The sequence below is a fragment of the Oncorhynchus kisutch genome, unplaced genomic scaffold (assembly GCF_002021735.2).
Source record: "Oncorhynchus kisutch isolate 150728-3 unplaced genomic scaffold, Okis_V2 Okis06b-Okis10b_hom, whole genome shotgun sequence".
Lineage (NCBI taxonomy): Eukaryota > Metazoa > Chordata > Actinopteri > Salmoniformes > Salmonidae > Oncorhynchus > Oncorhynchus kisutch.
The window spans coordinates 1,035,799-1,050,088 of NW_022261983.1; the positions used below are offsets into that span (position 1 = coordinate 1,035,799).

General features: G+C 43.5%; 1 protein-coding gene across 7 annotated transcripts in view; it reads right to left on the minus strand.

Annotated features, from left to right (window-relative positions):
- Positions 1 to 10,815: 10,815 nt before the first annotated feature.
- LOC109877343 (C-Jun-amino-terminal kinase-interacting protein 4) overlaps positions 10,816 to 14,290 on the minus strand; it is a 50,071-nt gene continuing 46,596 nt past the window's right edge. For all 7 annotated transcript variants that reach the window (XM_031814003.1, XM_031814001.1, XM_031814000.1 and 4 more), the window contains one exon: positions 10,816 to 14,281. In XM_031814003.1, coding sequence (XP_031669863.1) covers positions 14,163 to 14,281 — 119 coding nt within the window. In that variant the 3' untranslated portion in view covers positions 10,816 to 14,162. The remainder of the gene's footprint in view (positions 14,282 to 14,290) is intronic.

Here is a 14,290-nt window from a genome sequence, read left to right on the forward strand (position 1 = left end):
TTGGAAGAACCCACACCATCTATTAAATTACATTTCTCCAGTGGTCCATTTAATCAGAATCACGTGTGGGCGTTCACAGCTGGTGATTGTGTAAAAGATGCGGTGCTTAGGCTCTATTATAAGCCGCATTGTCTCATCAGTTGTATAGAAAGACACTCCATAAACCATGTATAGGTAGAATGTGTAGACTAATATATACAAGCACGTATTCTGTATCTATAGAATGTCTATGTATATATTAGTGAGTAACACTTTCATGGTCTCAGGTTGTACATCCTTTAAACAGGACCACCCACACTGACTGGGTCCCCTCTCCCAATTTAGGCCTGTTTTCACAATCCACTTCTCCCCTACACCTCCCTCTGCCCCTCTTTCTCCACTTCCCACCATAGCTCGCACTCAAGGTGTTATGGGGCTTGAGTTAGCTTACCCCCAAGGCTGACAGATTTTTAACCCACGAGGGTAACATCTTTTGGGGGTTGGAACTAATCAGTAGCTCACCACTTTTCTCCGATGCATGACATACAGTGCCTTGCGAAAGTATTCGGCCCCCTTGAACTTTGCGACCTTTTGCCACATTTCAGGCTTCAAACATAAAGATATAAAACTGTATTTCTTTGTGAAGAATCAGCAAAAAGTGGGACACAATCATGAAGTGGAACGACATTTATTGGATATTTCAAACTTTTTTAACAAATCAAAAACAGAAAATGTGGGTGTGCAAAATTATTCAGCCCCTTTACTTTCAGTGCAGCAAACTCTCTCCAGAAGTTCAGTGAGGATCTCTGAATGATCCAATGTTGACCTAAATGACTAATGATGATACATACAATCCACCTGTGTGTAATCAAGTCTCCGTATAAATGCAACTGCACTGTGATAGTCTCAGAGGTCCGTTAAAAGCGCAGAGCATCATGAAGAACAAGGAACACACCAGGCAGGCCCGAGATACTGTTGTGAAGAAGTTTAAAGCCGGATTTGGATACAAAAAGATTTCCCAAGCTTTAAACATCCCAAGGAGCACTGTGCAAGCGATAATATTGAAATGGAAGGAGTATCAGACCACTGCAAATCTACCAAGACCTGGCCGTCCCTCTAAACTTTCAGCTCATACAAGGAGAAGACTGATCAGAGATGCAGCCAAGAGGCCCATGATCACTCTGGATGAACTGCAGAGATCTACAGCTGAGGTGGGAGACTCTGTCCATAGGACAACAATCAGTCGCATATTGCATAAATCTGGCCTTTATGGAAGAGTGGCAAGAAGAAAGACATTTCTTAAAGATATCCATAAAAAGTGTTGTTTAAAGTTTGCCACAAGCCACCTGGGAGACACACCAAACATGTGGAAGAAGGTGCTCTGGTCAGATGAAACCAAAATGGAACTTTTTGGCAACAATGCAAAACGTTATGTCTGGCGTAAAAGCAACACAGCTCATCACCCTGAACACACAATCCCCACTGTCAAACATGGTGATGGCAGCATCATGGTTTGGGCCTGCTTTTCTTCAGCAGGGACAGGGAAGATGGTTAAAATTGATGGGAAGATGGATGGAGCCAAATACAGGACCATTCTGGAAGAAAACCTGATGGAGTCTGCAAAAGACCTGAGACTGGGACGGAGATTTGTCTTCCAACAAGACAATGATCCAAACATAAAGCAAAATCTACAATGGAATGGTTCAAAAATAAACATATCCAGGTGTTAGAATGGCCAAGTCAAAGTCCAGACCTGAATCCAATCGAGAATCTGTGGAAAGAACTGAAAACTGGTGTTCACAAATGCTCTCCATCCAACCTCACTGAGCTCGAGCTGTTTTGCAAGGAGGAATGGGAAAAATTTCAGTCTCTCGATGTGCAAAACTGATAGAGACATACCCCAAGCGACTTACAGCTGTAATCGCAGCAAAAGGTGGCGCTACAAATTATTGACTTAAGGGGGCTGAATAATTTTTGTATTGTTTAAAAAGTTTGAAATATCCAATAAATGTCGTTCCACTTCATGATTGTGTCCCACTTGTTGTTGATTCTTCACAAAAAAATACAGTTTTATATCTTTATGTTTGAAGCCTGAAATGTGGCAAAAGGTCGCAAAGTTCAAGGGGGCCGAATACTTTCGCAAGGCACTGTAAACACACACACACACACACACACACACACACACGCACACACACACACACACACACACACACACACAGACCGTCTGGAAACCTTTCTGCAGCGGCTCTCAACTCACTTCACGCCTCCTGACTTACAGTTTTTCCCAGTTGTTAACACACGTTTGCTGAAAGTACATCTCAGGTACTCAAAACTCTAAAAACAAAACAGTTAGCCAATTTCCCCAAACCCCACAGACATCGTGCAAAATGAAACACAGCAATCAAAATCCTGTACTCCCTGCTCAAAATGAAACTCCGCATACAAATGAAACACACACACACATCAAATTCGTCTAACTTAGTGACAACCGAGATGACACTAATGTGACATATTCAGAACACTACTATCAGAACCTATTTCAGTGTAAAGACTACGATGTTGTTGCTATTCTGTATATTGTTTGTGTACTCCAAAAAGAAAGAAACACAAATACAACAATTTTTGTTTTATATTTCAACATGACAACATGTCAAACAGCATACTGTAAGCACACATACAGAAAAAATGCAAACATACAGTAAATATATTTAGCATACGCAAAGGAATAAAATACTGTATGTTAGATCAATTGTATGGAATAGTTAAAGAAACTGTCAAAATACAGTAAAATCAAGATCATAATCCGAAATGTCTGTTGTTTTGTTCCAGCCACAGATTTTCATCAACATCACAGGCAATATTCTCCTTTGCCAGACAGCGGGGGAAATATGTTCTGGCATGACACACCTACCCCTGACAGGACTCTGCTGGAATGACACCACAGGCCTCCTCCATGGCCTGGAGAAAGGCCATACGTTCATGGGGTTTGCGATCATACACCTTCCACCGCCATGCTGAAAACAACTGCTCAGTGGGGTTTAGAACTGGGGAATATGGTGGGAGATAGAGAACTGTAAACCTGGGATGGTCATGGAACCAGTTGCAGATCTGAGCAGCCAGATGGAAACCTTGTCCCAAATTAGAACATACATTTGCTGCTCAGGATCACCTGGCCCGCTCTGCTCTGGCTGAAAAGGTGTTCAGGAAATTAAGGAGATGGGCATTGTTGTATGGTCCAAGGGTGGCATGGTAGTGGAGAACCCCATTGAGGCTCATATGGTGACATTTCCCCAGCGCTGGCCAGGTACAGTACCTCAATAATGGCGCGTTGACCAATGATCTTCCTTCCTCATCTAAATTGAATCCTCATGAATACGAGTTCCTGGGGGACGGGACTTCCATCCAACTCCATGATTCTCTGAAAGGACAGTAAATACTGTAATTGCTGTATAGTAAAGTTCACTGGCAACATCTCTAATGTTTCAAGAGTGTAGTACTACTACATTGCTTACTTGCACACCATTTATCCCTCACTCTGGGAATTCCTTTCAAATGGGACTCTGTAGATTTGCTTCATCCGGAGATGGTGTTTCTTAAGGATGGAGGACTGTGGTTGATAAGCTCCCTCTGATGTTATGGAAGATGGCAAGGTTTTCAATAACGTAGTTGTGAAGGTTGTGCCAAAGATTGAGAATTGTGTGTTGTGTTTTGCCAAATGTTTGTTATAGAATTGCAATCTGAGTGTAAAGCAAAACATGGGCCAGTAGTGATGTAGATCTGGTGTCTGGTTCTGCTAAATTAGTTAAAGGTGTGGGTCATTGTGCCTCGTTTGCCAGTTGTAGTGTGTCATTAATTATTTTTTTAAACTCTCCGTAAACGGTCGTGCCGTTTATATATACTCACACACGTCTGAGAGGGTGCTGAAAGGAACAGGAGGAAGCTCTCATGTCACCTCCTCATTAAAGGGTAATGACAGACAAAACAAAGGGGTGAGATGCACACGAGGAAACACACAAAGAACCAACACACAGACATACACAAAGATACACATAATGCTCTACAGCTTGGCAGAGTAATGGAGAATGTGATGTAACAGAGTCCGTATTTCCCCCTGGCTGAGGCTTCAAGGGTCGTCAGTGTGATTCAGAGTGAGGGGGCGATGGTGGGCAGGCCATGGAGCTGGGGAAAGGTCAGGGGAGCTTTAGGTCCAGTGGGAGAGAGGGGTGGGGGAGAGGGAATGGGGATGGGACAGAGGAGGGGAGAGATGGAAAGAGGTAGGCAGGTTGGGGACAGGAGAGAGGGAGAAAGGAAAGATTGGGGAGAGGAGAGCAGAGAGAGGAAGGGTTGTGGGGAAAACAGGGTAGAGAAGAAGAACCATAGGGTAGAACTGAGAAAAGGGTAAAGGGTGAATTGAGAAAGGTGGGAGCAAAAGGAATGAGAGATAAGTTGACAACAACTGTCCACCCCCCTCCTCTCCTCTCACCCACTGCCCAGCAGTTGGTCAGGTCTCTGAGGGTCAGGTGACGTTGGGTGAGTGTTTACTGGACATGTGACGCACACCAGAGCAGAGGGAATGTGTGGTACGACAAATGAGACGAGGGGGAGAAGAAGAGAGAGAGAAACAGAGACAGACAGACAGACAGACAGACAGACAGACAGACAGACAGACAGACAGACAGACAGACAGACAGACAGACAGACAGACAGACAGACAGACAGACAGACAGACAGACAGACAGACAGACAGACAGACAGACAGACAGACAGACAGACAGACAGACAGACAGACAGACAGAAGGGAAAGAGTTAAGCGAGAGAGTGAGAACAGCAGGCAGTGTGTGTTTGTCATCTGTGTAACAGTAGCCGGGGCCAAGGGGGATCTATAAAGAAGAGAAGGCGTGTTATATTACCCATGTTCTCCTGCTGCCCCCAGCTACCGTCACGCTCCACTAGGTGCTGATGTCAATCACTCACGTCCCAACACTCAGACACAGACACATTAAGACACGGATGCATGCACATAGTTACGAACGCACACACACACACAAGGACCCAGAATCAGACCCTACATGCACGAATGTACTTACTGACGTACTGTACACACACACACCCCAGCTAGCAATGAGGAATTGGCCCAGAAGTGGAGCTCTTCCGGGGTGCTGGAACTGATTGAATCGACCCGGAATGGCCTTTGATGGGGAGAACATCCACACCCTAGAGGACGTCCTCAAAATGAATGACTGCCCAGAATCGGCCCAAGTACATCAGGCCTTTTCCATCTGCCGGAATTCAGCAGACTTTTCTTTTGCATCTTACCAGAATCACCCCAGAAGCACCCCGATACAATTTTAAATAAATGTATACAAAATTACCCGATTTAGTAATTTAAATATTACTATTATACATTATATACATACACATTATACCCATTGACCCCAAAAATTGGAATACACGTACCCCCTTTTCGTCATATCCAATTGTCTTGAAGACTGAAACAGGTTTCCTTCTCATCACCCTGGAGAACATATCCCCACAGTGAGGCGTGGTGGCAGCATCATACTGTGGGTATGTTTTTCATCGGCAGGGACTGGGAAACTGGTCAGAATTGAAGGAATGATGGACGGAGCTAAATACAGGGAAATTCTTGGGGGAAACCTGTTTCAGTCATCAAGAGATTTGAGATTGGGACAGAGGTTCACCTTCCAGCAGGACAATGACCCTAAGCATGCTGCTAAAGCAACACTCGGGTGGTTTAAGGGGAAACATTTAAATGTCTTGGAATGGCCTATTCATAGCCCAGACCTCAATCCAGTTGACAATCTGTGGAATGACTTAAAGATTTCTGTATACCAGCGGAACCCATCCAACTTGAAGGAGCTGGAGAAGTTTTGCCTTGAAGAATGGGCAAAAATACCATGGGCTAGATTGCCAAGCTTATAGAGACATATCCCAAGAGACTTGCAGCTGTAATTGGTGCAAAGGCTGGCACTACAAATTATAGACTTTTGGGGGGAGGGGGTGAATAGTTATGCACGCTCAAGTTTATTTTTTTTGTCTTATTTCATGTTTATTTCACAATAAAAAAGATGTTGAATCTTCAAAGTCATAGGCATGTTGTGTAAATGAAATGATACAAACCCCCCCAAAATATATTTTAATTCCAGTTTGTAACGCAACAAAATAGGAAAAATGCCAAGGGGGGTGAATACTTTCGCATGCCACTGTAGATAGACAGGTGCCTTTCCAAATCATGTCCAATCAATTGAATTTACCACAGGTTGACTACAATCAAGTGTAGAAACATCTTAAGGATGATCAATGGAAACAGGATGCACCTGAGCTCAATTTCGAGTCTCATAGCAAAGGGTCTGAATACTTATGTAATAAGGTTGTTTTTTTTTGCTAAAAAAATCTTAAAACCTGTTTTCACTTCATGGGTTATTGTGTTTAGATTGATGAGGAACATTTTGAATTGAATCTATTTTATAATAAGGCTGTAATTTAGGCGGTCTGAATACTTTTACAAATGCACTGTAATACTGTAGTTTTTACTGTAGTATTCTCCAGTCTACTACAACATGCTATAGTAAGTATTATCCATGATTGAGGGATACTACAGTGTGTAGTATAGTAACCTATAGTATAGAATTCTGTAGTAAGTACTGTGGTATTCTATAGTAAATTGTAGTCTTTTTTCATGTGGGCAACTCACTCTTACATATTCACAATCCAACGCCCTCACATCCCTTTTATCCCCACACACGCATATCTCCTACACTCTGATGCTCATCACCTATTCAATAACACTTACTCCCTCCTTCACATACTCACTAAACCACTCTCTCACTAACTCACCTATTCACTTCTTCATTCACCCACTCTCTTGTGTATAACCCCCTAGTCCTGTCTTCTGCTTCACTCACCTCCTCATACTCTCCTAGCTATCACACTCCCTAGGGCACATGAGAAACACTGCTTAGAGATAGGATAAAAAGATGGAGGGAATAGTCTGAGACAGAGAGTTGGAGAGAGACACAGAGAGAGGGAGTAAGAGAGAGTTATAGAGAGAGCGACAGAGAGAGGGAAAGACGGAGAGAGAGAGCGATAGAGTGAGAGATGGAGAGAGGGAGAGATAGAGGGCAGAGTGAGAGAGATAGAGAGGAGTGAGAGAGAGAAAGAGAGAGAGAGATGGCGAGAGAGACAGAAAGAGAGAGAGAGAGACGGAGAAAGAGAAAGAGTGAGAGAGACGGAGAGAGAAGGAGTAAGAGAGAGAGATGGAGAGATGGAGAGAGAGAACGATACAACCTATATTTATGTTGATTTATTTTCCCTTTCGCACTTGAACTATTTGCACATCATTACAACACTGTACATATACATAATATGACATTTGAAATGTCTTTATTCTTTTGTAAGTGTAATGTTTACTGTTAATGTTTTATTATCTATTTCACTTGCTTTGGCAATGTAAACATACGTTTCCCATGCTAATAAAGCCTTTCAATTGAAAGAAAGAGACGAAGAGAGAGAGAGGAAAAACACAGTTCCATGTTCTCTTGCTCAGAAAACATGAAAAAGTGGGCCACAGAACAACACCCCCAATGCATACACCTAGACAGATAGGTAGGACTGACAGGACTGTGCATTAAACCCAGCATAAATATAGAAGGAACCAGTCTCTCTCCACTGCACCCATATGGACATGACCTCCCTCACACACGGAGCACATGGTGTTACGCTGAATACCATCCCCCTTTCAACCCCTCAGCGCTTCTGTCACAGTCTACAAATAACTCACACAGGGTCCCCAGACACAGCCACACCCCCTAGCATTGTTTATATGCTCTCACAACTTCTCATTGGTCGATACAGAGAGGTCAATCATTGTTTACCTGCTCTCGTGACCTTTTATTGATCGATATGGACTTGTCAATCATGTCCAAGCCCCGCCCAGTCCTGTGTTTTCTGTTTATTTGTGTGCGTTGTGTGTGCCTCCTATAATGTGCTGAACTGTGCTGCGCTGGCTAGGAAAATGCTTACTGCAGCCGTGACTGTGAAATACTGCACGCTTCCACGGGCGGACAAGGGCACACACTCCTCATTCAGGGGCTTTAAATCACACAGCACTGGAGGAGGTACACACACACACACACACACCCACACAACATAAACACGTGAGTACACACACTCCTCATTCAGGGGCTTTAAATCACACAGCACTGGAGGAGGTACACACACACAACATAAACACGTGAGTGCACACACGAGCACGTACGCATGCACACATCCCCACTGCAGAATAGGTGAGAGGGTGATTTTTATGGTCCTGTTGTCCTCCTGTCCCCGTTAATGGTCAGCCCCTCCCTGCACCTGAACATCCTGTACACAGAAACACTTAGAGTGAGGGTCAGTAATTGAAGAGAGGGAATCAGTCACTGCTGGACTGAACTGGACATGGGTGTCCATGAATTCCTCTATGGGGGCAGAGTTCAATACATGGTTGTATGTGTGTGTTTTGTGTCTGGTCAGGCTCTGTGGAGTAGACACAGTGTTAAATGTCTGGCAGGACACGTGAGCATCTTTACACACATTAACAACAATAGCTGTGGCTGAACGGTTTGTGGGGAGACAAAGGTGGGAGACATTTTGTGCATGTGCTCACACAGAATTACGTAGGCATGCTTGCACACACAGGCTGCTGTACATACACAGGAAGTTCTCTCTCTCTCCTCTTCTCCTTCCTGTCATCTGCCCAGCCTCTCCCCTTTCCTATCTCCTTTAAAATCTTCCCCTCACCCAATCTATTCTCCTATTCCATCTACCCCCTCTCATTTTCTCATCTACCCTCTCTCCTCCCCCTCTCCCACCATCTCTCTCTCTCTCTGACCTGGCTATTTGCCCTGTGACACTCCCCTCTCTGGCAGCAGGGCCAAGTCCCTCTTCTGTCACTACATATCATCACCCTCTCTCTTCTCCCTTGTCTCTCACTTTTCACCCCTCCCACCCTCATCTGACTCCCTCATCCTTAGGGCTCAGTCAGGTGAGAGATAGAGTTATGCTGGTTTCTAGGCAGGGTTAGACAGACAGATGGTTTTACTAGAGAAAGGCACAGGCTCCAGAGCCTCATCCCACCCTCTGTCTGAGACCACTAGACAGACAGGAAGAGAGAGACAGAGATAAATGGAAAACACAGAGAGAACAGCTGGTCTGGTAATGTAATACTGCAGCCGAGTCTAACTCCATGTACTGGGAGATAGTGTAGGATAGACTGTGCTAGTCTGGGAGATAGGGTAGGATAGACTGGGCTAGTCTGGGTGATAGGGGAGGATAGACTGTGCTAGTCTGGGAGATAGGGGAGGATAGACTGTGCTAGTCTGGGAGATAGGGGAGGATAGACTGGGCTAGTCTGGGAGATAGGGGAGGATAGACTGGGCTAGTCTGGAAGATAGGGGAGGAAATACTGTGCTAGTCTGGGAGATAGGGTAGGATAGACTGGTCTAGTCTGGGAGATAGGGGAGGACAGACTGGGCTAGTCTGGGAGATAGGGGAGGATAGACTGGGCTAGTCTGGGAGATAGGGCAGGATAGACTGGGCTAGTCTGGGAGATATGGTAGGATAGACTAGGCTAGTCTACCCCTTGAGTGCTGTAACGACAGCCTACCACAGAGCACCATATTACCTAGTACACAGGATCTCTTTCTCTATCTCTGTATCTCTGCATGTCCCACCGGAACAGTCTCTTTTTCTCTCTCGCCTCCCCCCATCTCCCTCTGTGTAACGTGTGTGGGAGACGATCCGTGAGATCCACCTGATAACCAAGTATACCGTTACCCCGCTGCTGCTGTGGAGTCATCACCTGGAGAGCAGTTGGACCTACAGGCAGGAGAAGAAGGAGAGGAAGGAGAGGGAGGGAAAGGGGTGAGGGGGTGGAACACAAAAACACAGATGTATCTACATAAACACTAGCTATAGCTGGCATGCCAGAGGTGTTCTGACTGTGTACTATAACTGTCTCTCTCTTCATCAACAGCATTAAAACGATGCAGACCAGGCTATTGAACATCATAGGTGTTTTTCTAACAGAGTACCATCATCCCTCTGAGGCTGAACGAATGGCAACAATAGCAGTAGCTCGCTTGGCTACATAACAGACTCAGAATCCCCTCTCTGGTTATGCGTGACATCAGACACCCAAGCACGTCAGCATGCGTGTACATATGTCCGTAGGATAGACTGGGCACAGCCCCTGTATGGCTTATGAGAGGAGTTGGGTGGAGCAGGAGGTGGGGTAAAATTACATCACAATACAATTTCATGGGAAGTCGTTTTTTAAGGTGCTGTAGCACTTGACTGTGTGCAGAATAATGTTGCCCCCTACTGGCAGAGAATGGGACATGCATGGCTCTAAGCTCTAAAAATGTTAATGCTACATTGAATGCTGCTAATGGATTTGTGCCACTCATCTATCCACTTTTACTAAACTTTTTACAACACATTTGTCTCATTGAGATAAAAGTGAGAATGTATTGTTTTTACATGTAACTTCTGTATTTGAAATAGGTTATCACTAGGTTTACGGTCACATTATAATTCATAATATATTAAGGGAAATGGGGATACCTAGTCAATTGTACAACTGAATGTCTTGAACTGAAATGTGTCTTCTGCATTTAACCCCTCTGAATCAGATATGTAGTATTTCTGTGTGATGTTATGCTTCCTGGCTGTCACCTGTGGAAGGCATTGACGCACAACTGCTATGTTAACTTGACTTATATATGTCAATCAAACAATCAATCAATGAATCAATCAGCTGAATCAATAAATCAACCGTCATGAATTCCCCATGAAATTGAGTTTAATAGATTGTTAAAAATAAGGCTATGATGCTGTTTTAGCAAACATTTACCAGGAGAAACCACAGTTATGGCCATACGGCTTTATGGGCCCAGAGAAAGGCCTGGTACATACTACAGACCATCCTCTGGAGATACACATATGCACACACACAGGCACGCACGCACGCACGCACACACACACACACAGGCACGCACGCACACACACACCCACACACTCAAATGCAAGCCACACACACATGCAGACATCTACCCACCCAAAACGGTGGCAGTTAACAAGGATTTGAACCAAACAATACATAGCAGTGTTCTTTAAAAAAAACATGCATAGCTTGGTACCATGAATGTGTAGTTGTCCTGATCAGTCCACAGACGTTACAGGACTGTTTAGCGTTGATCCTTATATTTGTATTTTCCATTTTCTATTGACCATGGTTTCATTTTATGGCACCATTATTACTGATCACTTTGAATATTCTCCTATTATGTTTATTCATGTAGAAAGTTACATTCTGAACCACCGAGGCTCAATAAGAAAAATAAATACTGGAATGGCTACAACACGATGTGAACGTTATTTCTTCTGAATTGGAAAATAAATAGGCCGAGGCCTAACCAATCCCAACCCAGTTTTTTTCCTTCAAATATATAAAAATGAAACACTTGTCTATTGGTTTTTCTGCTTTCGGGTAACAGACACCATCAAAATACAGATGTGTCTCACAGACAACAAGTACAAAGAGCACAACATCAAAAGTCAAAAAAGTTATTTGAATGCATTTGTAAAAACACAAAAACAAATGAAACACAAAGCAAATTTAGTTCTGTGTGGACAATGATTTTTAAGGTGCAACGTAAACACTTACGTTCATGAATAAATTCCCTGTGAAATATACCATTTTTCAGAGATGAAACCTTAAAAAATATATATTCATCATCAAATCATTGCTATTATGACTTTACTTAAAACCCCCAGAGAAGATGCAAATGGATAATGTTAGATACGAATGACATTTAGTATTCTTTTCATACTTCATTTTTTTGTCCTTTGGTAACTGGTTACACCTTGACAGAAATAAATAGTCCGTCACACCCTTTTCCCCTAAAATAGTTAGCACATTTTTAGTATAAGTGAACATTACCACGGACGGGTGTTCTACTTCAAGCGGCCTACATTATGTTTAAAAGTGCCAGGGAGATCTAGCATGAGGGAAGACCCTAAATTGCAGCAGGAGCACATTTCCCCAAAATGGCGGAACAGAGAGTTTGACCCAAAATGGCAGACCTTTGGACGGAGATACAGTACAAGACTTCCCCATGCAGGCTGATACTAACTTCGACACCGTTACAATACTTCAAAATAGATCTTTTCTCCCCGATTACTTCAAGAAAGTGAGGAAATAAGAAAGGCTTTTTAAAGTATTGGAACAGGGCCCTACATTACATCTCACAGTCCGTTCTACACAGAGGTGCCCAAACATTGCTCACATTACCAACACCACAAAGGTAGCAAAAATAAATGTGTTTTGTTCAAAGGTTACGATCTAAAATGCTCGACACGGTAAAGGCGACAGTGAACCCGCACACATACAGTCCCATATCATAACTTTACAACATCAGATATCAATTCAGTGCAAAACCCCTTAACCATTCCCTTTTGTCTTGTTTCTAAACATACAATACTGATGTTCCCTTATTCAATGTCATCTTAAATCAATATAATGCAGTTCCTCATCTTTGTTGACTGTACTGTTATTTGAATGATTTGTTCATCCTGTGCCATTGTTGTATGTGCAGTAAATATCATATAAGAAGTTTGCCTCACAGGAAAATGAAGTGATTTGATTCTTATTGAACTATAGGAAGTACGTAGCACCGACACATGATGGTACAGTACATATGTAATAACCTGGCAAAATAAGTCTGTCCCTTTAGAGTAACTGTCCAGTGTTTCCACATTTCAATGAAATATGACCTATAATTAATGACAATATGAGTGAAATAGTTTTCCTAGTTTTAAAAATTAAAGTATGTAAAAAAAACAGAATGGTGTGGACTTACCCCAACAACAGAATGGTGTGGACTTACCCCAACAACAGAATGGTGTGGACTTACCCCAACAACAGAATGGTGTGGACTTACCCCAACAACAGAATGGTGTGGACTTACCCCAACAACAGAATGGTGTGGACTTACCCCAACAACAGAATGGTGTGGACTTACCCCAACAACAGAATGGTGTGGACTTACCCCAACAACAGAATGGTGTGGACTTACCCCAACAACAGAATGGTGTGGACTTACCCCAACAACAGAATGGTGTGGACTTACCCCAACAACAGAATGGTGTGGACTTACCCCAACAACAGAATGGTGTGGACTTACCCCAACAACAGAATGGTGTGGACTTACCCCAACAACAGAATGGTGTGGACTTACCCCAACAACAGAATGGTGTGGACTTACCCCAACAACAGAATGGTGTGGACTTACCCCAACAACAGAATGGTGTGGACTTACCCCAACAACAGAATGGTGTGGACTTACCCCAACAACAGAATGGTGTGGACTTACCCCAACAACAGAATGGTGTGGACTTACCCCAACAACAGAATGGTGTGGACTTACCCCAACAACAGAATGGTGTGGACTTACCCCAACAACAGAATGGTGTGGACTTACCCCAACAACAGAATGGTGTGGACTTACCCCAACAACAGAATGGTGTGGGCATATACCGGTCATTAAAAATATTTATGTGAGTAGACCGCTGATTGGCCAGCTCATCCTCCTCAGGAGGATGACATCATCCTCAATGAGGAAATAGGAAGCATTTTTGAAACATTCTGTTTGAGATACAAGTTTGAGGTGGGGGATTTGAAGTGTCAACAATATTATTTGAGTATGAGTTAATTAACAGAATACAAACTTCTAACAGTCAGATTTTCACTGGACAGTTACTTTAAAACACTGAGCTGCCTTTATACCACAGTCGACTTCTAGAATGTGCTACAGATATCTGGAGCAAGTGAAAACAACGGTTTGAAAAGGGCCCGGTGAAGTGCCCTGCACTTAAAATGAGTGCACTTATCTATCCCATGTGCACTTATCAGGAGTTGACTTCACTGCTTCACTTTAACCTTGCCTGGCAAACATTAGGCCCCAAATTCATGGATACATTTAAAACAGACACTAAAAGAATCCTTAGCAACAATGTAGTCATCCACAGTAGTAATAATAATATCAATAATAACAACTTAAAACCTAAGGGAGGGGCATGCGGGGGGGTTGTGCGACCGAGTAGTGATGTGGCAGTCTGTGATTGGCTCACTCCTGGCAAGAAGTGACTTGCCAGACGATGATGTGGCTGCGTTCTGGTTTGGCGGGGGTGGCCTGCTTCATGGTGGGTTCCGATAGGCTGCCATCCACCTCTCCTACATCATCACCTGTTGAGG